The following is a 23,115-nucleotide window of genomic DNA, read 5'->3' as shown; positions in this document are numbered from 1 at the left end:
AATTCCCAGAAGACAAATCTTGTAAAGCCACAACAAATCTCACTCCATTACGGCTGCTAAATACCCTTATCCTCCGCCTTCAAAATTTACTGGCTCTGCGGTTTAATAAGAAAGTTTCCCCCTCCCCTTCTGATTTATGTGCTGCCTTGAAGGTGATTAAAAGCCCACTGCAGCAGTTTCACGTTTTCATATCTCCCCTGGGACTGTCACTGGAGGAGGGGTTACAATTTTACCGTAAGCCCAGATTTGTCATAGAAACCGCAGAGAATTTTCCTTCCCATTATCCCCACGATCTGACCTTGTCTATCTACAATGTATCAATCAAGCATATTTATTAAGAGATCATGCGTTTGCTTGGTTGATGGAAGAGTGCATTTTGCGACCTCTGGCGCAGTTTTTAATGATGGATCTAAGTTGTCAACCGACAGACATAAATTTGTCATGCATGTCACATGGAGTTTATGAGAATTATGATCTTTGGGACAAAACTTTCAAGAATCGACCGACCAATCTGCAAGGTTTTAATGAGCTTGGAATAGGAAATGACAACAGAAGACTGTTTCTATGAACTTACTGTAATTGCTACTTGTGACAATGCATAATGGTGGAACGAGTTTGTGGCCAGTTTACGGATTTCATCAGGCCACTAACTATACAGGGAAGCCATCACGACTTCCTGCTTTCTTTCTCTAGCAAACAACTTTTTTTTTAATCCAGGAAAAAGGTGCCCTTCCTTGAACCAACCCATTTTCATTATCAAACCCTTGAGCCTACAAATACTTGTTCTCAATTCTGAAGCTACATATACAAACCTAAACCTCCAGAAAGAGTTTGTAACTCTACACTTACATGTACAGAGTAATTTTCAAAGAACTCTGTGCATTCTTGAAAACTCCATCATAGAATTTGACAACCCTGAAGTGGCGAAGTTAAAAAAGTACCCTTGTGCTTACACCAAGCAATCTGTCTTTGATTCCCGATGAGAATCTCTCCCCCCCACCCCCCCCCACCCCCCCAAGATTTTTGTTTCCAGCAACCTGCTCATCAATGCACACAGTCTGCCAAATTATCCCAAATTTGTAACGGAAGCACCCCGGGCTGCTAACACACCCATGGAGAATTTTGCCTGGCTGCTGGGCACAGCTGACCCGTTGAATGAAAAGCCAGATTACAGCACCGGTCCCTCAGAGGCAGGCGTGAGCAGGAGAGCAAAAGCACACTGGCTCGTAATTTTTTATGGCCCATGGAGTTTTAAAATCAGTGAAACTTGGGCGGAAAGACTCAGAGTCTATCTGCAGATGCTGCTGTGAAGGCGTTTTGTTTTTCACCAATTAGTGAGTCATACTACATGGTCATTACGTCCATGTATTTACGTGTAGTTGTAAACACGGTGCATGTTACAGGAAGCAGTTCACTTGAAAATGAAATTTCCACTTGAAAATGACACATACATGTTTTTTTGTAGTGCCACTGGTCCATGTAAAACTGACATAAAGAGCTGACATGTAAACTGTTGATTGATTAAGATGCCTGTACATCTGCATGTTAATTCAAAGCAATGTCATAAGCACATTTGTTTCGGTTGGGGATCTTTCTCAGTAATTTGTAACACCCTCCTTAAAACTAAGCTGAAGGATACATTTGCAGTATTAACCCAGATCCTACCCCCCCCCCCACTTCTGACAAAAGACAGTTGGCTTCCCCTTCCCTGCGGCCCTTTAAAATTGCTTCAACCCTCGGTGTTAAGTCCTGGCCACAGCTGAGAATCCGGAAATAACTCAATTTGCGAAGTTCATGCGGGTCTTCACCTTGACACCCAGTGGGGTGGGGGGGGAGTAAAGGACCGTGCACTGCGACGTACATGTACATGTACGTGACCAGTGGGAATAGGTACAGACCCAGGAACATGTGCAGATGCGCAATCTCCTAAACTGCCTTGGGGTTGAAGCCAGTGCTCAGAAATTGCAGCCTACTGTATTAAACATGTACATATATACATTTGTACATGTGTATTTTACATGTAGGCCTAAAATACATTTTTAGGTACATTTCCAGCAACAGCAAATTACCGTAGCTGGTCTTTACTGACATGGTTTGTACACGATATACATGTAAAACAATGCATCTCAGGAGGGGGGCAGTATTGTAAAAAGACCATTCAAGAGACCCGAGACACAAGAATACTTTACAAGACCAGTCATAAGTAACAGAGCAGACAATGACACAGGAATGCTATTGTTGCAGTTCATTTGGAGACATGAACATGTACATAGCTTGCAAGTAGAGTTCAGACTGGATGTCATAAGTTGGTCTTAAAATAGTTCTTGTGATGTCATCATGAGTTTTAACATAAAGGCTGGGGGCAATGACGACGACTGTTTGACTGACAAAAAACTTCAGCAGCAAAGCCACATTATCTTGCTGGTGTATGCAATATCATAAACTCTCTTGTTGAAAGTACATCTTCCATAAATAGAACCGTACTTATTTCCCACAACTTAAGCAAAATACAAGAAGGAAGCCAACTAGTACACGTTAGTATAGCAGCATCCGTTGTACAACTGTGAATATGTACATATGTATGTACATGTACACATTGCACATGCACACAGTGTACAAGTGGACATACTCTGCAGAAAAACCATCAAGTGGTATTATCCCTTGACAAACAGCTCTTAGAAGAAGATTGAGATGCGACTAAACCCTCGAGAGACAAGGGAAGCAACGTCCTTCCTGGATGAAAAACAAAGAGGCAGCCAGTGAGCTGCAGTCTGGCAGATAGGACAGATCTGGGTTGAATTAAAACCCCGGTCCAGATGGTGCTCCTGTGTATTTTTTTCTTTTCTCGTTAGCACAGATGACCCTTGACATTGGCAGGAAGCCACAGGCTGGATATGACTGCATCTGAATCAATGGGCTATGGCTAGGTGTAACATACACTGTCTATGGAAAATAGCAGCAGCTGCAAGTCAGTGGCTTCTCCAAACCCATGTATTTTACTTAGAGCTATAGATACAACTATCTGCCACAGCCTGTGGCTGAAACAGGCTTCCAGAGCTACGGCTAAGTCTATTGTCAGTGCATCTCCACATAGTTTCAATCAAGTGAAGACCTCCATGTAGATCTACCGGTACACCCAACACTAGACAACAGATTCGGATGCAGCCGGTGATTGAGCAGTAAATCCCATCCATCCCGGGTTGGTGTGGTTTCCTGCATTGTTAACGAGGGTGTTCCCTTTTGACACGCACTGGAGAAACACTTGTCTAAAAAAGCTGATGGCTAGGACAAGACGCCAGGACACCACATGGGTACTGAAGTGTCTGGCACTCATTCCAAAATAAAGTGTGAAACACTGAAGTACTGAGTTGGAAGCAGTCAGGGTGAGGTGAACGCAGAAGTGAAGCCAAATTGATGTGATGAAATGTTGACAGTGAAGTACACCAGAGTTTAATGTAAATGTGTTAAACTTTTTGCAAATTTGCAGCTTGAATATTTGGACTGGTGTCACAAAAGCACATTGGTGTTTGATTTTGCACAAATTATGAACTGACCTTTATACCATTAAAAACTGACAAATCGCTGCGATGCCAATGATAAAACTGATCGTGATGACAATGGCAATTATGCCAATAGTAACAGTGATGCCGTTATTCATGTTGCTGATGATGGTAATGATGGAAAAAATCCAGGTAGACAGGAATGAAAACAATGATGACTGTGATAAAATGATGTACCTTTGTAAAATGATAATGACTATGATATGCAGGGAAAACCAAAATGGCAAAAAAATGTCCGAGTAACAAAACTTCAAACAAGGGCAGGATGACAAGTACACGTAAGCAAAATATGAAAAACACACTTTTACAAAAATCTGTGGTGACCATACAATCTTTTTTGGACAGAGATAGATGGCCGCACCAATGTTTCTTCCTAAAAAGGAAAGGGCCAATTCCTTCCAGAGCCAACATCAACAGTACAAAAGGTTTCCTGAGGTTTGGAAGGGGGAAACGCAGATATGGGAAACAGCTTATGGGATTCAGACTTCAGAGTGAGAGAGAGGGGTTCTTCAGAGAGGGGGGTTTGTCCAAAGACAGACGAGTAACGGTGGATGCGTGGGGGGAAGATGATTCTACCAGATGGCTTGACCTGCAGCCGACCAAATGTGAGTGGCACGGAAGATGTGGCAGACAGGAAACTGGCTGAAATCATCTTCATCTGTGATCGCTCTCTCTCTCCCCTTTTATCAGCATCACTCAGAGACGCGTACTTGCAGCGTGCCAAAAGACTGCACTTTCATTTCCTGCAACTAGTTTCATTCCTTGAAATCAAGCTGTTTCGTGGGAGAGAAACATACTTGACGGAAACAGAAATGCACAAGATGTAAATATGTCAGAGTTCAATGTAATGCACTCATTGCAATCTCACAGAACCAAAACCTTCAAAGTGCTTATTGTCACTCTGGCCGGTTTCTTTCCGCTACATGCCACCCCATCACCCCCCATTTTTACTGTTTCGCTTTCCTTCCATCCAAGGCTGGAGGTTCCTAAAATACACTCCGGGGATTCAAAGAACAAAGCATGGGGCTACACTATCCAGACTGGAAAATCAAATTTGAAAGAGAGAAATCTTACTTCCATGGAAAATGAAGGTGGCAATTACAATTAACGAGTACTTGAAAATCTGCAGTTTCTCTCAACTAACGATACCGCGAATTTTGTTTTCAAAACTGGTTACAAGAAATGTGTGCATTCAAAATGGTTGAAGTCCCTTAGGCTTAATTTCACTGTCTTCTGCTCCCTGAACTAACAATGCAACTAATTTAGTTTCCAAAAACATAGTTGCAAGATTACCTCAAAAACGTTTGAAGTACACTTTTCATTTGTTCGTAATGTCTTCAATAGAATCTCACGTTGAGAAGACCAAGGTACACGTACAAACATTAATGTTAGGACAAATCCGACAAATACCAGATAGTCCTGTACATTGTCTAGGGATTTACAATTCATTTCCGCATCTGGCATGCTCTGGGGTTATACGACTGTAACTGCCACAACCCTACAATGGACAGGACGGGGGGGGTGAGTCAATGAACATGCATGCCCCCATCACCTGGGGTTCGGTGAACCACTGTTCTTCCTTTTGTCCAATGTTTAAAGCCTGGCTGAATGGGCATGATTCAAACAGGTTGAAATGGGGCATTCAGGATTTTGCTACAGCCCCCTTCTAATCCCCTTGTTGTGCAATTACAAATTCCAGTTTCTCTGACTATGCTCCGAGGAGACATCAGGAAATGAAAAAGTCCGCTGCAATTGCAATGCAGCAACACATGATGAACCTTATTAAGAAACAGGAGAAGCTGTGTGTGAGTTTATTGTCCACAAGAAACGCAAATTAAATCTGCGAGAATGAATTTGAGGGCAGAAACACAGACCACAAGAATTCATAGGCAGAGTCGTCGACAAATGTGATAACAGAAAACTGCAGAATAATCAGAAAGCCTTGGTACAAGTCTTTCCGTGTGCATTTGCTTCAAAACTACTTTTTTTCTGCCCATACAGCATGATTTTGACATTCATGATTCATCTTAGCAGGGGGCTAGACGCATGTTGTGCAAACTGACTTCTATTTTTGACGACAGACTGCGATGCTAACATTTGTACAAACTATAAGACATCCAAGGTAAGTGAATTGTAACATTAATATGTCTACAAGAAAGGACATTTCAGACCATGAAACTGGACAAAGATAAGGCCGTTTTCTCTCTCAAAAAAAGGGAAAGAATTCCATATACAGATGCTACTATTTTAAGAAACAGATGTCTCTTAATAATCATGTAACCACAGGTACATGTACAAGTACATGCACTTGTTTGGTACGGTAGCATTTTTATATTTTTTAATTGGCAAGAACCAAACTGACCTCCAGTAAAACTATCTTGCAAGGTCGTAGTCCTGGCTTTGGTGCAATTATGAATCAATCAACGCTAAGCAAACATTACAAGCGAGATTCTTTTCATCAGAACCTAGATGACCCTGGTTTAATTTCCAAAGTCTGAAAATGCTTGGAATTGTTCTTCCACTGCCCTGCAAACAACACTCATTCATAAACTTCCCCAAGTTAAACTTTGTACCAGAAGATAATAGGAAATACATCAGGGAAACCAGAAAAGGACATCTATGATATTTCTTCTTGTGAACTAGACGTGATACGTAAACACCTTCATGCAATCACCAAGAGGCACCAGAAACAATCCTCAAAGTACTGCCAATACAGGTATGCCTCTCTTTGGTCATGTTGGTAAACAGTATGTAATGGTGTGTTTCCATTAACTTGAGATAATTACTGTTTGAGCTAACTCTCGATTTGTTGTTTGCTGTGTTTGTATATTTTTGCCTTCTTCCTATAGCCTGGGCTATCCAGTCCACTCATCAGAGGTGGTCTGAAAATGTTGGTATTTCTGTTCATGTTGTCACAGAAAACAAAAAAACTTTTGTAATCAGTTTTAAAATAAATGTGCCACTGAAGTGAAGGAGTACGCAGGCACAATCCACCACAACTAGTGCTGGCATACATGTATATATTCAGACTCTGACCATGTCCAAATACTTACATTATCATAATTCTGATTGAGATCCAAGATGTACATCCCGTATTTCTGCTTATTTTGGTCCCAGGGCAATTGTCCCGGCTTCACAGGGCTGGGCGTCTTACTCACAAACTTCAACATGGCTCTAGTTTTTGGCAAGATCCAAACAACACCACACGCGACTGGACACAACCTCTCCCGAGGAGGAGAGCAATGAGGGTGATAAATCCTTCACTTCCTGGTGCTTGAATCCTTTGGTATAATTCCTCGGACTTGGGAAGGGGAGGGAATTTCTCCACGCTGTGGTTCCTGGCCTAGTGTGACATGATGGCCGGGACGGTATTCCCCTTGCCAGCACTGAAAGACCACTGCCGGCAGAAGTTGTTGTACTTGACCTGACTAATCTCCCGAGGTCACTCGGTTCTTAAATCACACTTTGTCACAGGTACACATGTATACACAGACACAGACCGGTGATAACAATATTCAACACTGCCGGTTCCACAGGCTTTGAGGAGACTGAAATCACTCTATCAAAGTGTCAAGTGTTTCCTGTTCCTCAGAATGTCTCAGTCTTGCTCTGCAAAGACCACAATGTGAACGTGCACAGATGGTCACATGTGAGGCAAAACTCTGATATAAGCCTCAAGAATTGTACATCAAACTGCTACAAGTTATCTGATGAAGCAAACTCCATCACAGATGAATCCACTGTCTGAACTTGTACTTGAGTGGTTATCTTTCCAATCTAATTATAGTCCTGGAGATACATGTGTGTTGATAAGTGAGTCAGCTACATGCAGTCAGCAGTGCATTGAGAGTGGCACACACTCCACCAGAAATACCTTGCCTCCAATCTAGTGCCGCCCTGCTGGTGGTTTTCAGTGACTTTCCCACACTCTTTGGAATTTGTTAAGGCAAACACTGGGACAATCAGACAATAGAGTCTACACACCATGCACAAGCAGGACAGGGCCTGTAATACCCCTTGGCCCATGAATGAGGGACTCTGGTATGCCTAGTTGACGCCTCTACCAGTGAGTACGCCCAAAATGGAACAGTCCAGAAACACTTCCAGGGCTGTTTGCATAGTGAGAGTTGACAGTGGGAAGTGGCATGCTCTACTGTGAGTCAGAGGGGTGTGGAGGGTGTGGGGTGGATAGAGGGTGAACAAATTATAGTTCATGCGGTGGGACCAACTTACAAATATTACTGAGTTGAATCATAATTGATCATAATGACACACAAAGAGTCAATTGTTGCTTGAAGATTTGTTCATACTGTCTAGTGAATCATTGTTTATTTAGATTTAGTTTCAAAACAATGGCGCACTTCAGGAAAGTTGTGGTCTGGTGGATATTGCTCCCTGCACAAGACTCAAATTCTCAACAAGAAAAGCTTTGTTTCAATATTATAAATTGACAATGGCCTTTATCAGCGAGGAAAGCTTATTAGATTATGCTCCATTAATTCTGTGTCCAAGTGCTTCTCAATACTGACATTCTAAAGAAGAAATACTGCAAATGTCATGCAATTAGACAGGATTTCAATATTTAGTTACCAGATTAAAATGAAATCAAAATGCATTATAATATCTCTGCCATAGAGAAAACGACATATCTGCCGATCAGTTCGTAAGCTTTTGCAACTCACTGTTATTATTTTTCCTCAGAAATCTTCAGGTATAATCAGTGATATTACTTATCAAAGTCGTTTTCGTTAAGCTACAATCCTCAACAACACAGATCCAAGTCTGCATTTTTGAATCACTGGACCCTTCGGCAACCCTCAGCCTTATTGATAGACCTTTTTTTGTGCACTTCATTGATTTGCAAACTTTGGTATGCAACACAGGAAAGAGACACCCATGGGTGGTGGGTTTGTTCAGAAAATCAATAACGGATATTCCAACAGGCCGGATTGTAAAGGTGACATTTTTTTGAGGAGGGCTTGGTAGGATTAGCGGCCTCATGCTTGTTCCAATGACACTGTGTTTTCTTACAAGGCTTGCCTTGTGATACAGCTTATCCCAGCATGTGAACACAAACTCTGGCTTCATGTGGATCTGAATGAACGGTTCTCATGACTGAGTGGCCCATCTAGCCTAACAACTCCCGTGGGACCTGATACGAGAGCGCAGTGCCATGCAAGACACACACAACAAATCCCCAGCAGAAGTTTTAATCAGCTTGTCAAGAAAAAAGTTCAGATAACAATTTTGCCCGGCTTAACCTCTGCTGATGAACCCGGAACTATCCAATTTGAAAAGTACACTTTCATCAATCTGTCTAGAAGCTTCTTCCAGATCTGTACAATCATTCTCAAAGCTCAGCAGGTTACAATCTTTTATTCCTTTACAGTTAAAACCTTTCTCTCCAACAAACTTTACAGCATTTAAATGTAACTTTTTGTTCCCCATGAGATCTGCAGCATAAGGAAAAAAAAAACCAACTGCACCAATACAAAGGAGACAGTTAACTCAAACAAAGGCACACAGTCTCCCCATGGAGCTATCAAAGTGTTCTCTTTTAACATTCTGGAACAAAGAGTTGGTGTGAAATTCCAGCCTGAAGCAGACTCATCAAATGTTAATCCAAGTATTCTCAGTACACCTCAACCCCAGTACACACAATGCTTTGTACACTCCCTACCAACAAATGATACCAACACTTCCCAGGGACTATTAATCCTCAGTCCATTAACAAAACAGATCTTATTATTTCACAATGGAATAACATTGATGTGTAGATTTTAGTGCAAGGGTGTGAATCCAAACAAAGATGGTCCCAACAATGCCCTTTTGCAGAGGTTGTTATCTAAATCTCCTCCATGTATGCAATGCTGCAAACATAGACCATTGAGCATGTATTGTCATATTATTAAGCGTTTACTATCCCTATCAACAGATATCAACATGCAGTGTTGGTAAACAACACCAAGAAAACATTCTTCACAGCAGGCTGATTCCTAGAAGGTGTGATTTTTATGACTTTGTTTAGCAGTATCAACAACTGTGGTTTTCAAGGGATAGTGCTACCCATGCAATAGCATGATCCAGGGAGTTGGCCAAACTGATTCCCCTTATTTTTGCTCTTATGGCTACGTGGTTTCCTTGACTAAATAACGAAAGTCAAAGCTCAAGCTTACAACAATAAAAGATTTCTGAGGGCCAGCCCAGTCGGCATTATCAATTCCAAGACATCATCGGATAGAACGAAGACCATTTGCATCAAAACAAATCTTGGAACCGCTCCATAAACACTCTGTACAGGACCACAAGACAGATTCAGTGGGGTAGACGCAGCACTGCTTTTTCTTTTTTCCTGTCTGAAAGTGTTCCTAGATCTGATTTCAAGCCAGCTTCCTGATTGGTCAGACCGCAGACATATAAAAACTGAGCCTCAGACGTAACTGATGCTTCTACAAAGAAGAGTCTCTTCCTCAATGGACTTAGTAAAACTCCATTGGTCCAAAAAATGGCAAAGAAATAAAAGTGCTCTCTGGCCAAGAGATCAAGACTATAATGGCATAAGTGAGAGACTGAAATAATTCAGAGGAGAGATGTACAAGGCTAAAAGAATGAACATGGCCTTTTCTGTTGCTACAAATCACAGTCGCAATTTCTGCCAATCAGTGGGTATAAGCAAAAAGTATGGCTGGATGGCAGCACAAAACAAAGGAAAAGTTCATAAAGAGTTTAAAAATCTCACACTTCGTTCAAAACACCACATAAAATGTTATTACCGAATACTAATTGAAATACTCCCCCCCTATAATGCCATTGGGGTGAACGTGCATTTTGAGGCAAAATCTACAAGCAGTAGGCAATAAGAGAAAGTTCCACAGAACTGTGGGCATGGGGTCATGAGGGGTTATACTGTGTCCACCACCAATCTATTCACAAGTCCAGTCACCGAGCACCACAGGAAGATGAACGACAACAAAGGAATGTCTTATTCGTTACATTTACATGTCTAACTTGACTTTGACACTGGTTTGTCATTGATTTATGGGGAAACCAAGAGGAAACAAAGCAGACTAGTGAGGAGGACTCCTGATGGACTCAGCAATACCACAACACCGGCACAATGTCCAAGGGTTTTGAAATGAGATTATCCAAGCATCCCAACACACGTCAGGAATGCCCTGGAACAAGAAAACTAATTCCGCTATAGTCACTGAGTTTCTTGCACTCTTTAGGGAGGCTTGCTTGTTTGTGTAAAAAGAAGCTGATTGGATAAATTGAATGATTGATTGCTAAAGTGCACGGAAAGGTGTGAAGTGCTCTCCTGAGGTGCCATTTTGACGGGGCGGGCAGAGGGGCAGGGCAGTGCCATGGGGGGGGGCAAAGGGGGCACGTGGGGTAGCACAGGGCGTCAAAGGGCAGCACTGCGAGGCATCAGTTACTTCCAAGCAGTCCACAGATAAGACATGCACTGCGTGGTTCTTGACCGACCGATGACCTCCACCGATCGGCATGTCCCAGACATGTTTGTTTGGCTGAACATGGTACGAGCATGAAATCTCGTGACGCATTTGTTTGGAAGAAAATTCCTCAGCGTACCTCTGAGCGACGGTTTAAATAAATACCGCTCCTCTGAGGTTGTCCTGTTCATTTACATGTACGTCTACAAGCAAGTACCTCTTGGTTGCTTTCTTTGCATGCAATGGTTACTTGCAACCCTTTGACACCACCCCCAACTTCTTTAGATGTGTAAATGGGGATAATGAACACTACTACTAAAGGGTCTGTTTTTGGAGGGAAGGTCAGATCTTACCGGAGTGGTCTCATCCTCGTGGTGATTCTCCTGGGCTGGCTGTCCATTGCATGGCTTGCTGCTTGTCTCTGGGGCCAGCTTCTCGGTAAACATGGCCGGCAGGCCTGACGTCTGTGGTAAACTCCGCTGCAAAAGCCAGAGAAAAAAAAAGAGCACACTTATTCCAGTTAATGCCTATTCCTGGTAACACCTAGAACGGCCACACTGTTCTCAGAGTTCTGTTCTGGGGCTTTCCACAAAAGTCTGAATTCTGGGTCAGGTCCTCCAACTGTACAAGTAAAGTACACCACTACCCTGGTCGTTTAGATTCAAATTCAGCATTGTGAAACCTTGCTGCTGAGTGCAAGGCCTGAATGGAAAAATTGTTCAAGCCTTCCCAGAGAAGCAGAATTGCAGACAACAGTCAACAAAGTATCTCCCTTGCCTGTGTGTGTCATTATATATGTAATGGACCCTGGCAAGGTCTCCCTTGTGGCCAAGCTGTTATTCCTATTAAGTCTGCACTCTCTGTAGTCTGTATGCCAGACTCCATTGTGCCTGCTCATTTATTGCTGGTTGAGCATTCAAGATTGTGCCCCAAAATTCAGACTACAGCCATCCTTCCCGGCACAAAAATTTACCTTTACGTGACGTACTCCCTGGTATTTCTTCGACCTAAGAGAAGTTAAACTAACTTTGTCTTAACCGCGCATTAATTTTGAAATGATTTCCATGTTTGGACTTCAAAAAATTCACACTAGAAATTATGTGTGTCATGCTTCTTCAGTCCAATTACTGACAGAATTTGTTCAAGGAAGTTCAAGTAATAAATTCTTTAGATATTTTTTTATTCTGAATTTGGAAAAGAAAAATACATGTAGATTTGAGAATGCCATATTTTAAAAATGTTAAAGAAATTTACTCCTCTTTCGACATCAACTGCGTTTTTCTCATTTGACTGCATCCAAATTACTTGGATACTGCTATATATCATGAAAGTCACTGGCAGAAATCTCCCACAGGCATGTGTGTAATTTCTAGCCAAAACCGAGTAGGCTACTTTTGACGCCGCCTAATCATTTTTTTTACCAACCTGGGGGGCCATTTCTATGACCTGCTCTGCACACAAATTGGCTATGAAGGACTGAATGTATCTGCTCGGCAAAAAAGGGCTCTCAGTTGATTTGTTTTTTGGTTTGTTTTTCTCTGCAATTGCACAATCAATTGCTGGGCAGTATTTTTCCTAATTAGAGCTGACAATATGTGAAAGTCGAAAGGTATACCCTGAACATCCTCTTTACAGAAACAAAATGCCAACTGTTCTCTACAAAACATTGCAAGAAGTTTAAAGAATTAATTCTTCAAGGAATTCAAAACCTGTATTGAACTAACAATTTGGAAGGAAATTGATTTTTTTTACTTCCACTTGCACATGCTTTGGGAAAGAGAATCGGAAAAGTGCACTGCCAGGTTTCCACAATGTTTTTCCCCTGTAAAGGTATGCATTCCATAAGGACCACATAATTACATCCACACTGGAAGTTTCTGGCATGAAAATTTATGTTCTGTCATTTCCAATGCGATTCATTTCCCTAATCTACAGTTCCTTTTTTTTTTTCTTTGGAGGGTGTAGAAAGGAGTCCCTGTTTCATGTCAAAACTGCCACTTTTTTCCCCCCAACAGCAGGGAAATACCTCCCGGCCCTGAAAAATATTCAGGATGCAAAGTTAAGATGGAGTTCAGGGTCACTGAGAGGCTCTGATGGCATAATCACCAAAAAATGTTAGTGCGGTCCCCAGCAATTTGGTCCAACAGCAGAAATTAATCATGCAGGGCCACTGCTGGGTTTTTATGACGGTCAGCAATTTGTCGAATGAGTTCATGGCTGGATTACTCATAGGAAAAGGGTCCACTGGGAGACAGTCCTGATGGACAGAATGTCACCTTTAGCCCATAAAAACCATGGCTTGAACTTCTGTCTCTCTAACAGAAAAAAATTACAACTGACAAATAAAAATGTGAGGGGAAATTATTCATTTCAGAGGTTTTCTGAACTCAGCACTTGATGACTTGCCAATTTCATCTCTGGTTGCGTACTTGTATCGGTGGCGTACCTGCCCCCCCATGGAGTTTTGAGTAAGGTTTTGATATTTTAACCCCCCCCTATCATAAATACATGTAGGCCCAAAGCCCGGCATTCATTTTTGAATTCTCCCCCCACTCCCACACACACACACACACACCAAAAACTGGACATGTACATGTTTGTATATGATATCTGATTAGTCATTTCTGTCCATCTTTATGGCTCTGATGCATTGTCAGAAGAATGAAACCAACAAACTTGAAAGCTGTAAATAAAGTGCTTCTTCAAACAAGTACCGGGTCCTAAGTGATCAAAAAGTCACAAAAGGTCACAAGATCAGCCTACATGGAGAAGAAACCAAGGGGCTGCCTAAGGATAAATGCTGGGTCATTTTTAATGAACCTTTCAAGCTTTATCATCACTTAGTTCTTGTAAAGCTTCACACACATTTAATCATTCAAATTCAAGTACTATCTGCAACTGGTTTCAACACTTCCAAAGCTGCTCCCTTTAGTACCACAAAAAGTGGGTAACAGTGGATTACCAGAGAGAAAAAATAACTGCTGACTAACATCCAGTCCCACTGCAGGATAATCACAAAAATTCCTGAGAGAAGAGTGACAGGGATAAAAGTTCGCACGGACCGAAAACCCACAGTTTAAGCCCGATCTGATCTTGTGCATTTCTGGTGTCTGAACTGATCTCAAAGATATGGAAAAACATGTTTCTCATCGCAGACTCTAAAAGAAACTTCAGTGTTTGACTGATTCACGGCCACACTCGTCTGGGTCATCTTATGGAAGAAACCCCCTATGACTACTGCATTCACTTCCTCCCCGCATCCCTGAGGAGGCGAGTGTTTCCCGATACCATCAGCCCTTTGATGGATCGATGGGTATCAACCGCAATGATGTACATGGAGCTTTCCTTATCTTGGTTCTGAACCACCAAGGGAATTGAAAAAAAAAGAGTTCCTCACTGGTTTTGGTCTGTGCAGTCTGGTTATCCCCTGTTCATTGTGAGAAGCAATTAACGCAACCTGGCCAAGGTGCTACCTGGAATCCCCTAGGGAATGGACTCCCACATGCAAGAACCCCCTCATCAGAGGTGGGAAAGAACCAGGTTGGGTAAGTTTGAACAACATTGCCACACAATGAGCTAGCATGCCTATAAATATGTGCCATAATCAATGTCATATCCATGGGAACGTGTATGTGCATTGATGTGTTTAAATACTCAATAGGGCCGAATTTCAGAGTTGCTATAAGTATATGATTTATGCTAACAGAGGCCTCCCGTATTTCATGGAGACTGTAACTAGTAAGCACAGCAAAAGGCACCCTAACCTCAATGGAAAAATTTGCTTAACTTAGTGACGCAAGAGAGACTGTGAAATGTTTGCTATGCAATACGCTTACCGAAAAACACATTTTTGTGCTATAAAAATTTGCTTAATGGTAAGCAATGCCGCAAAATTGGGTGCAGGAATTGCTTGCAAACAGAGAATCCTCACTTGTCAACCGCGTCCCGACCCACCGACTGAATCCGCCAGTCTGGCTGCCTGGTTGTTAATTGGTATCTGCTCTGTGCAAGAACAAAGAGATAGCTTTTTTTCCATAGCAACAATGCCCCTTTGGTAGGAACTCCTTGCCTGCACGAACAGGTTCATTCGAGCGTGGTGCCAGTGCAAGCCACACTGAACATGTCTACCCAATTTGATATTTGTTACCCACGCAAATATCCACGCTGAAAATATCTCATCAATAGATGGCACATTTCAAGGGACAACAGCCTTGTGCTATGTGGAGAAACGTTGGTAGAATCAAACACAGCACAGAAATGATTAGATATCACTTTCTGAAAGAGTGAAAGCCTAGAGAACAAAATCGAAGACCAAATATCAAAAGAAAAATCTGCTAAGGTCTTCAACCAAGATTAGTACCTAGAATGAATATGGACCCAACTGAATCAACACCTGGACTGAGGGGTGAAGAAGATCAAGTGAACTGGGTACTGGTGTAAATAAAAGTAACAGCCTCAAGGATGCTCAATGAGGTTTCACATGGTGATATAAAGATTGAAGCAGCCCCCAGCCATCAGCACAGTCTAGCAACTCGTGTAAATATTGTTACAAGGGTGAAGGCTTTCAACTGGAATATTGAGGGGATGCCTGAGCGCTGGTTGGTGTAGCCCTGGGGTGTATGCAGCCTCACTAATTAGGTACCTTGTCTTTTGTTGCTTAACCGGGCTTTGTACAATGACCTGGGTGAAAGCAGCACCGCGGGGCCAAAGTGGGCGTAACTTGTCTGCACGCTCTCCTGACTGTTAGGGTGTAACAGCCCAAAGGATTTTAAACATGGTTTATGAGGAAATCTGTCCTTAGGCCGAGGGAGGGGTGAAGTCTCAGCTGTCTGGGCCCTTCAGTTATACTGGCATAAAAAGGCTTCTAAGTGAGATTTATTGAGATGGAAACCTGTATGTGAGAAATACAATTCTACTGTCTCCCGATTCCTAGGTCCTTGCGTAATGAGATGCAGTTTGCTTGATGTTCAGTTTAGGGATCCACGGTACGTTATCATCCACTTGGGTTTGACACCGAAGTTGGTTATCACTGTGACAGGCAAAATGGGGGTCAAAAAAGAGCGATTGTCCCTGTGTGCCATATATGCTGCACAATGCTACTATCCATGGCGTAATGCTTCTAGGAGAGCTTTACTCAAATGAGAACATGAATGGTTGCCCATGTCGAAATAGACAATTTAATGTAGTTATTACATGAAATGTTTTCCTTCACGCTAAACACTCCTTAATCCTCCAATTTCAAAATGAGTTGGGGTTAGGGTTAAGTCTTCTCCTAATATGATTATACTGACAAGTCCAAGGATTACACTTGAAATCAAGTAAATGGATGATCTTGTTTTGTTCATCATCAAAAGTGATGCAGTAAAATTTTACCTTCGGTTTTGACATTGGCAGAAGATATTACAGCATGTCCGTCTGTGTCTCTATGCTACACTGCACATGACTGTTCCTGGCAAGTGAACCCCAGAAATGCTGTGTGTCCATATCATCATAAAATGAGCATTTAGCTTGGTGCTCACAATGAACCCAACCAAAGAAAAATTTACCCACTTGAAATCAGACTTGGGCACGACTGAGGTTGCCAGCCTGCAGTTGTTACCCTAAGATCCACTGGGGAATACCCAGATTGAGTATCAGCGCCAGTCCCCCCCCCACCCAACCTGAGGAAGTTCAGTCTAGCAACACCAGGCCTGGTGTGCAAGCCAGGATCCCCCACTCGTGTTTTAAGAAGTTTAAAAAAAAAAATCAGTCATCGCCACTGTATAAAAGTTTGATCACTGGTAGGAAATGCATGATTCCTTTTCACCTTAGATATGGGTTTGAACACCTTTTCATGTTAAGTGTCTTTGTCACCTCTGTTGGAGTAAGTTTCACTCCCTTCAAAAAGGGAGTCACGCAGGCTTAACTTTCCAGGAGAACCTGATGATAGGCAGGTGTAAACTAAACAACAGCCTCCTCTGCTGATTGATAGGAAAAACTGACAACAAATCCTGACAAATGGAGGGGAATGCAGAGACCGGCCCAAGCTTTTAGTTACCGTTAATTCTTCTGTTATTCCTCTCTTTTTATTTTCTTATCAATGATGGGTACATGCTTCATTCCCTCTCAGAATAACCTTGCCAGCAAGAATGCCAAACAAAGTAGTATGGCTAGAAATTCGGAAGAGTCTCACTTTTTTAGGGGGGGATCTCAATTGATGGAAGCTTTCAGTAAACTGGAAGGTTCTGCAAAAGTGTGTCAAGTTTTTGTGGCGAAATCTTTGAGGGGATAGACTGAGATTGGAGAATAACAGCCCTGTCCCACCTCATGGCAATACAAGCAATTTTAGCAAAGACCTTCGAATGCAAGATGCTGGGACTGTATCCAATATTTCACCAGGGAGGGAAACATGGTAACTAGTTTGTTTGATATTACCAGCCCTAAGCCTCATATCACGTCAGTATAACTTTGGAAACTGAACAAAAAGTCTCATAAAAGCACTCACTGAGGCACATACAGGTACATACTGTATAACTTGTCTCAATTTCTAGCTTTCAAAATGTGTATCTATGTACATGTAGTTTGCAACTTTGTTGATGTTCTTCCAGGAGCAGAAGTTCCAAGGACACATTTTTATTTAGAGGTTGCATGCACATATTCAGATTACTGAAATAAAGATCCCCAATTAAACAATCCCCATTTAAACAAAGGTAGCTCCTTGAAAATTCTATTGACTACACGTCACAAAGGGGATGAAGGACCAGAGATTATACCTGGGTAAAAGACCATGGATGAGTAAGTCCTGACATTTTCCTGGGGAATAAGTGCCCCACGAATGTCCGACCTCCCCCCCCCAAAAAAAAGAAACTACTGCCTTCAATTATCAGAAAGGAACCACAGACCAACCAGGGTTAAGTGGCAAGAAAAGTCAATTAGGAAACCGGAAGACATGACAAATGTGGTGCCTGTCTCACTTTGACTTCCACTCCAATTTCAAAGTTGGGATGAGGGTGAGGGTGGGGGGGGGAGCAACCACCACCTGTCCAGAAATGTGTGTTACATTACAAAAACATGGTGAAACAGTCAGGGGAGTCTTGCTGGGAGAGGGAAAGAGGACATAAATGTACCTTAGCAGGTGGGAACGGGTCATAGGGGTATTACTCCACCCCCCTCCCCCAACACACACACTCAGGTAGACAAGACAAGAAAAATAAAAGGTTTCATTGGAGTCAATACTTGCTGAGGAAGTGTCTTGGTAGTGTGGGTCCATATACTGGGAGCAGCAGCAAGGGATGTGCAACCCATGCAGTTACTAATGAAAGATTTGCTACTTGTAGCACCAGCTCACCTGTTTATGGCACAGAGCAAGTGTGGGTAGCTATTTTTCATCAGAATGCGCACAAATGTCTCCACAAAGTGTGCAGATAGAGGCTAATTCCCCAGAGCTAAGCCCAGAAACTAGATAAGTTCCCAGAAAACATTTGCTTATGAAAAGCTGGGCATCAGCTTAAATGTCACATGATGCGTGCATATTGCTTGTAACTGGCTCTCATTTGACTTTTGCTCAGTACGTAAATCTGTTCCATTAAATTACCGTAAGCCCAGAGCACATCCAAGGGTTTTTCACACTTCCTGTTGTTAATGAACACGTAGGGGATTTTCCAATTTCTGCATACAAGCCTTAAAGTACACATGCCAGCCTATGCCTACTCCACATAAGCATTTGGGCCTCTGCTTGACTATCCTTTTTGCAATACTGACAAACGAGGGACAAAATTGGTGAAGTTGGCAATTGAAAAAAAAAAACCGACTTGAAAACAGGTACATTCCTGGATTTTTTTACAACACACAAGCAGAGTTTCCAAGTAGTCTTAATTTTGCCGGTCCAAGCCAAAGCATGAATTCTGATACAAAAGGGACAAACAAAAGCAATGAAAAGGGAAACGAGTATTGGATTCAATCAACGGAATGAACAAAAAAGGGCTCCATAGCAGGAGAAATTCTATCTGTTACTCCTGCACTTACTTTTAAAGTCATCAGTTGGCCAGACAAAAAAATGATTTCACAAGTAAGATTAATGTCCTTAAGCAGTGAAAACTACACCTGTCTGCAACATGATCTCCCCCACCATTGTCACAGCCATCATTATGCAACAGAGAAATGAAAGCACTTGTGAACTGTAATGACAGTTCACACGAGTTAACTCAGAGTGCGTTGGCGGGGTCAGCCCACCTGGCCACACACTCATGCATGTTCGTCAAGATTATGTAAATTACGCACGCATTGATGATTCTGCCCTGGCAAAGATTGCTGCACCATATGGAGCATTCTTCACACTTCAAAAGGGTGCAGGGAATCATATAAATGCAAAATACATACACGGGGTCCTCCATGGTGGCAGGTACCACCCTGCATTCAGATGCACGGGGGGCTGTCGTAACTGTACACCGAGTCAATCCAATCATGGTCCGTGTTCCAATGAACAACGGGTAGCAACCAGCCAACTGTCACTGCATGCAACAGCAACAACCATCCTCATCAATTCAGTCAGCCATATACACATTACTCACCAGGATACGTCCTGCTAACCACTGGTAGCATAACAAAGGGAAATTCATCCTGCAAATCACCCAACAATCTGATCTGTGTATTCAAGTTCAAGGAAGAAACTGCCTACCCATTTTTACATGATACATGATACATTTTTACATGAGGTTTCAAGTGCTAACGTGCTACATACATGTACGCACAGAATTTCTACTAAAACTGGTAATGTTAACAGTTCAAGTTAGCCATGACATAGTGTCACCATCGTCAAACTGACTCAACAATGGCAAGGAACAAATCCTTGACTCTTTTTCCAGGATGAGTGGTGTTCCTTTGTAATGCTACATGTGACATACTGACCTTGGTAAATACAAGAAGGATGCAGTGAGGTGTTTACACTTTGAACATTAGCCTTCGACAAAAATTTAGGATGAGATGACAGATGCTCAAACGGATTAAATAAAGATGGAGAAATGCATCACTGCAATCACGGTGAAGAAATAGCACCATTCGTCGCCGGTGAAATTAATTATCATCTGTGCTGGCATCTCTGATACAAGTCTAGGAGCATCCCCTTTCAAAATGGCATGTCATCTCCGATCTTCAACTACAAGTTATTCAATTATGATGATGACGACTACCAAAGATACATGTACCCCTACGTACCATGTGGTCCGGCTCCCCGTCCTTCTTGCATCCCTGGCTGTGCTGACAACACTGGCAGTAGCACAGTACGCAGTCCACTCCATTGGGACTCTGGTGACTGGGATAGTCTGGCATCCACCATCTCAGATGTACCCGAGCCATCGCCCCTACCTCAATCAATTAAAAAGCTTCACAGACATACACACCCTGCACTGCTCAGGAGGGGCACACTGTTGCCATATCCTGTCTAATCAGCTTGTTAGTGCATAGAGCTGTCAAGTATATCTGCAGCACAAGTATTAAAAAAATATATTCCTCAGAGGTGCTCAACTTATCATCGACATCTCAGAGCTACTATAGTAACTGCCTCACAAATTCTGTCAGGCACCCACGTAGGAGAGATGATGAAGATATTTATAAATAGTCAGTTTACAGGATGGTTGTTTGCGAGGTGGGTTGACTTGTGCTGTGGGCCGGAGGAGTTGGGTCTTATTATGAGGCCTCATGCTGTCAGCTGATTGCCATTCCAGGCATGTTTGGGGCTCCAGGCTTGCTGGCTCACTCTACGTCCCGTCCCGTACCATCCGCGTTCTCTTCTTCCTTTCTCAGCTCGAGGTTAACTAATAATTCCTGGAAGCTATTCCTATCCCAGGGGGGTGGCAGGGGAGGGGGGTCACTGGGAGAACAAACAGGCAGATTGGATTTGGCACCTCTGCTCACAGTGCCAGGCAGGAATTACCAGTATAGTAATGAGTTTCTCGGTGGCTGTTTCATGTGCAAGTTCTCAGAATTCTTTTGAAAAGTCGTATTGACCGGGCAAATTAAAAACTGACTACCAAGAAGACTGAGGGAGAAGAAAAAAGTGTAAAGGGGAGTATAAAGTAAAAGTAATATAAAATGAAGCTACATGTATTCTAACAGACACTGCATTTTCTTCATACTTTCATTATATCAACATCAATTCATGTAAAATGATTTTCAAAAACAATTTTACAACTGCTATTAAGGTAAAATGCTGAAATATTATATTTTCTCGACTACTGTTATCCTGTTTTTTACTTTGACAATGCATCACTTTAAATATCTAAAGAACTGAGAACAAACAGCCTACATAGTCACACTACTGAAAATATTGGAAAATATTACAAACGGGGAAAAAACCAACATGTTGATGTCTCGCAAGCCTTGTCAGCACCTTGTAATCAGCCTTGTCATCAGTGTTCAAGTTTTACTCCAAAACTGAGGATAAAATTATATGCTTTACACAATTTTTGTGTGGTGACGTCTTCCTTCAGAGTGTCAAGAGTCTGAGAAATTCCTTGCATTAAATCCCTTCATCTTCCCTACAGATTCAGAACAGCCAAACAGATTTTTTTTTTTGGTTTCAATGCCGGTTTTAGTTAGGCAGAGAGATACATGGAGCTGTCATTAATTGTGGCCGTGGCAATATCAGAGGAGCTGCTGCTCTGTGATTGGTCACTGGGTTCTCAGCACGCACGTCCACTGTCAACTGGAGTCTGGCTGGGCCAAGTAAAAAGATAATGATGATGATGGTGACGGTGATGAAGAGTCCCCGTGGACGCTGCCTAGCAAACAGCCCCAAGACGTTGTTTCAAAGGCAACAGACCCACAGAGCCTCCTGATTTAAAAAGGTTGCATTTGGATGGCAACAATCTTGTCTTCTCCTTTTTTTAACCAAGTTTCATCATTAGTCAATGATGGAGATAAGTCTTCCGGCAATGCAGTTTACTGGGATACCAAAATCGCTAGTAGTACGTTTTTCACCATTCCTTGTGAGATTAGACGTTAGAGACACCGATTGACACATTAGGCAGAAATATTCTCAATTCAGCACCACACCCTTCTACATGTATTTCACAGCGAGTGACCCCTACTTTAAAGGCATGTTTGCATTTTACAACTGCTCATGTATATATTTCTACAGTTGTTTCCTCTTCCTGAAATGAATCCCATTTCATTGTTGCTGCGTCAAAAAATGTTTGGATTAAAGTTTAAGACAACAAAGTGCGTATCTAAGGGAAAACAGAATTTAGCACCAACCTGATTTGCATTTTGATTGTGCCTTATTGACATACTATGTCCAACCGTACTTGTCCCTAATCCTCAGTGACCGTGACATATGCTCATCTGTCCAAGCTGCTAATAAACCAGGAGAAATAAATCATCACCAATGACAAATTCTCTATTTACATTTCTGACGAGTACAAGATGCTTAGCATAGTTGAATCATCTCACTAAAGCCTCGGCCAACAGGGCAGAGAATACAGAGAGTGGGGGGGGACTTGAGGAAAAAAAACCAAAAGAGAAATTTGCAATCTGTTGTAATCTTATCCCTGATGAAGCAAGCGCTCCATTGACCACAAACGTACCCCAAGGTAACGGAAAATGAGGCAGCTGATGTCGCATCTCTCAACCTTCCAGAGAGATTCCTACGGTCATTACACTTATCCCTCGTCATAGCCACAATCGCTCTTCCTTTCTCGGCAGCCGAGCTCAAAATAGACCGCAGATGGCCAATCCAAAATATCTCCTTGGACGTAAACAGCCTGGGAAGAAGCCTAACGACGTGATCTCCTTTGGGCTGGTGATGTCACTTTTTTCGGCATGGTGGTTTTCAGTGTGTTGGCTTGAGAGAAATGATCCACAAGTTAAGCCACATGGTTCCCTGGAAGCATGCCCATGCTTTCGTGAAGCTGGTTTCAATACACCTTGGGAATAAATACCAAACAGAGCAGCAAAGAAAAACACTGGAGTGGCATTCCTTTTTTCAATACATTGTATCGCATAAGTATTTATATTACATTCCTTATCTCATTCATTACATGCACAAATCTGATTTTGCAGACTGAAGGAAAACTTCATCTTTTCAAAGACAGACAAAACAGAATGTGTGACTAAATCAATACAAA

General features: G+C 42.2%; 1 protein-coding gene across 9 annotated transcripts in view; it reads right to left on the bottom strand.

Annotated features, from left to right (window-relative positions):
• LOC110973316 (ras-GEF domain-containing family member 1B-like) overlaps window positions 1-23,115 on the bottom strand; it is a 104,723-nt gene that overhangs the window by 36,931 nt on the left and 44,677 nt on the right. For 6 of the 9 annotated variants that reach the window (XM_087130008.1, XM_087130009.1, XM_087130011.1 and 3 more), the window contains one exon: window positions 11,368-11,493. In XM_087130008.1, coding sequence (XP_086986134.1) covers window positions 11,368-11,493 — 126 coding nt within the window. Of the gene's footprint in view, window positions 1-6,613; window positions 7,584-11,367; window positions 11,494-20,206; window positions 20,753-23,115 lie in introns of those variants that run through there. The other 3 variants (XM_087130012.1, XM_087130013.1, XM_087130014.1) reach the window with 3 other exon arrangements.

The sequence above is a fragment of the Acanthaster planci genome, linkage group LG19 (assembly GCF_054643075.1).
Source record: "Acanthaster planci isolate LZ-2023a linkage group LG19, COTS_SCS, whole genome shotgun sequence".
Taxonomy (NCBI): Eukaryota; Metazoa; Echinodermata; class Asteroidea; order Valvatida; family Acanthasteridae; genus Acanthaster; species Acanthaster planci.
Note: the sequence above shows the minus strand (reverse complement) of the source record. Positions and strands in the feature narration are given on the sequence as shown.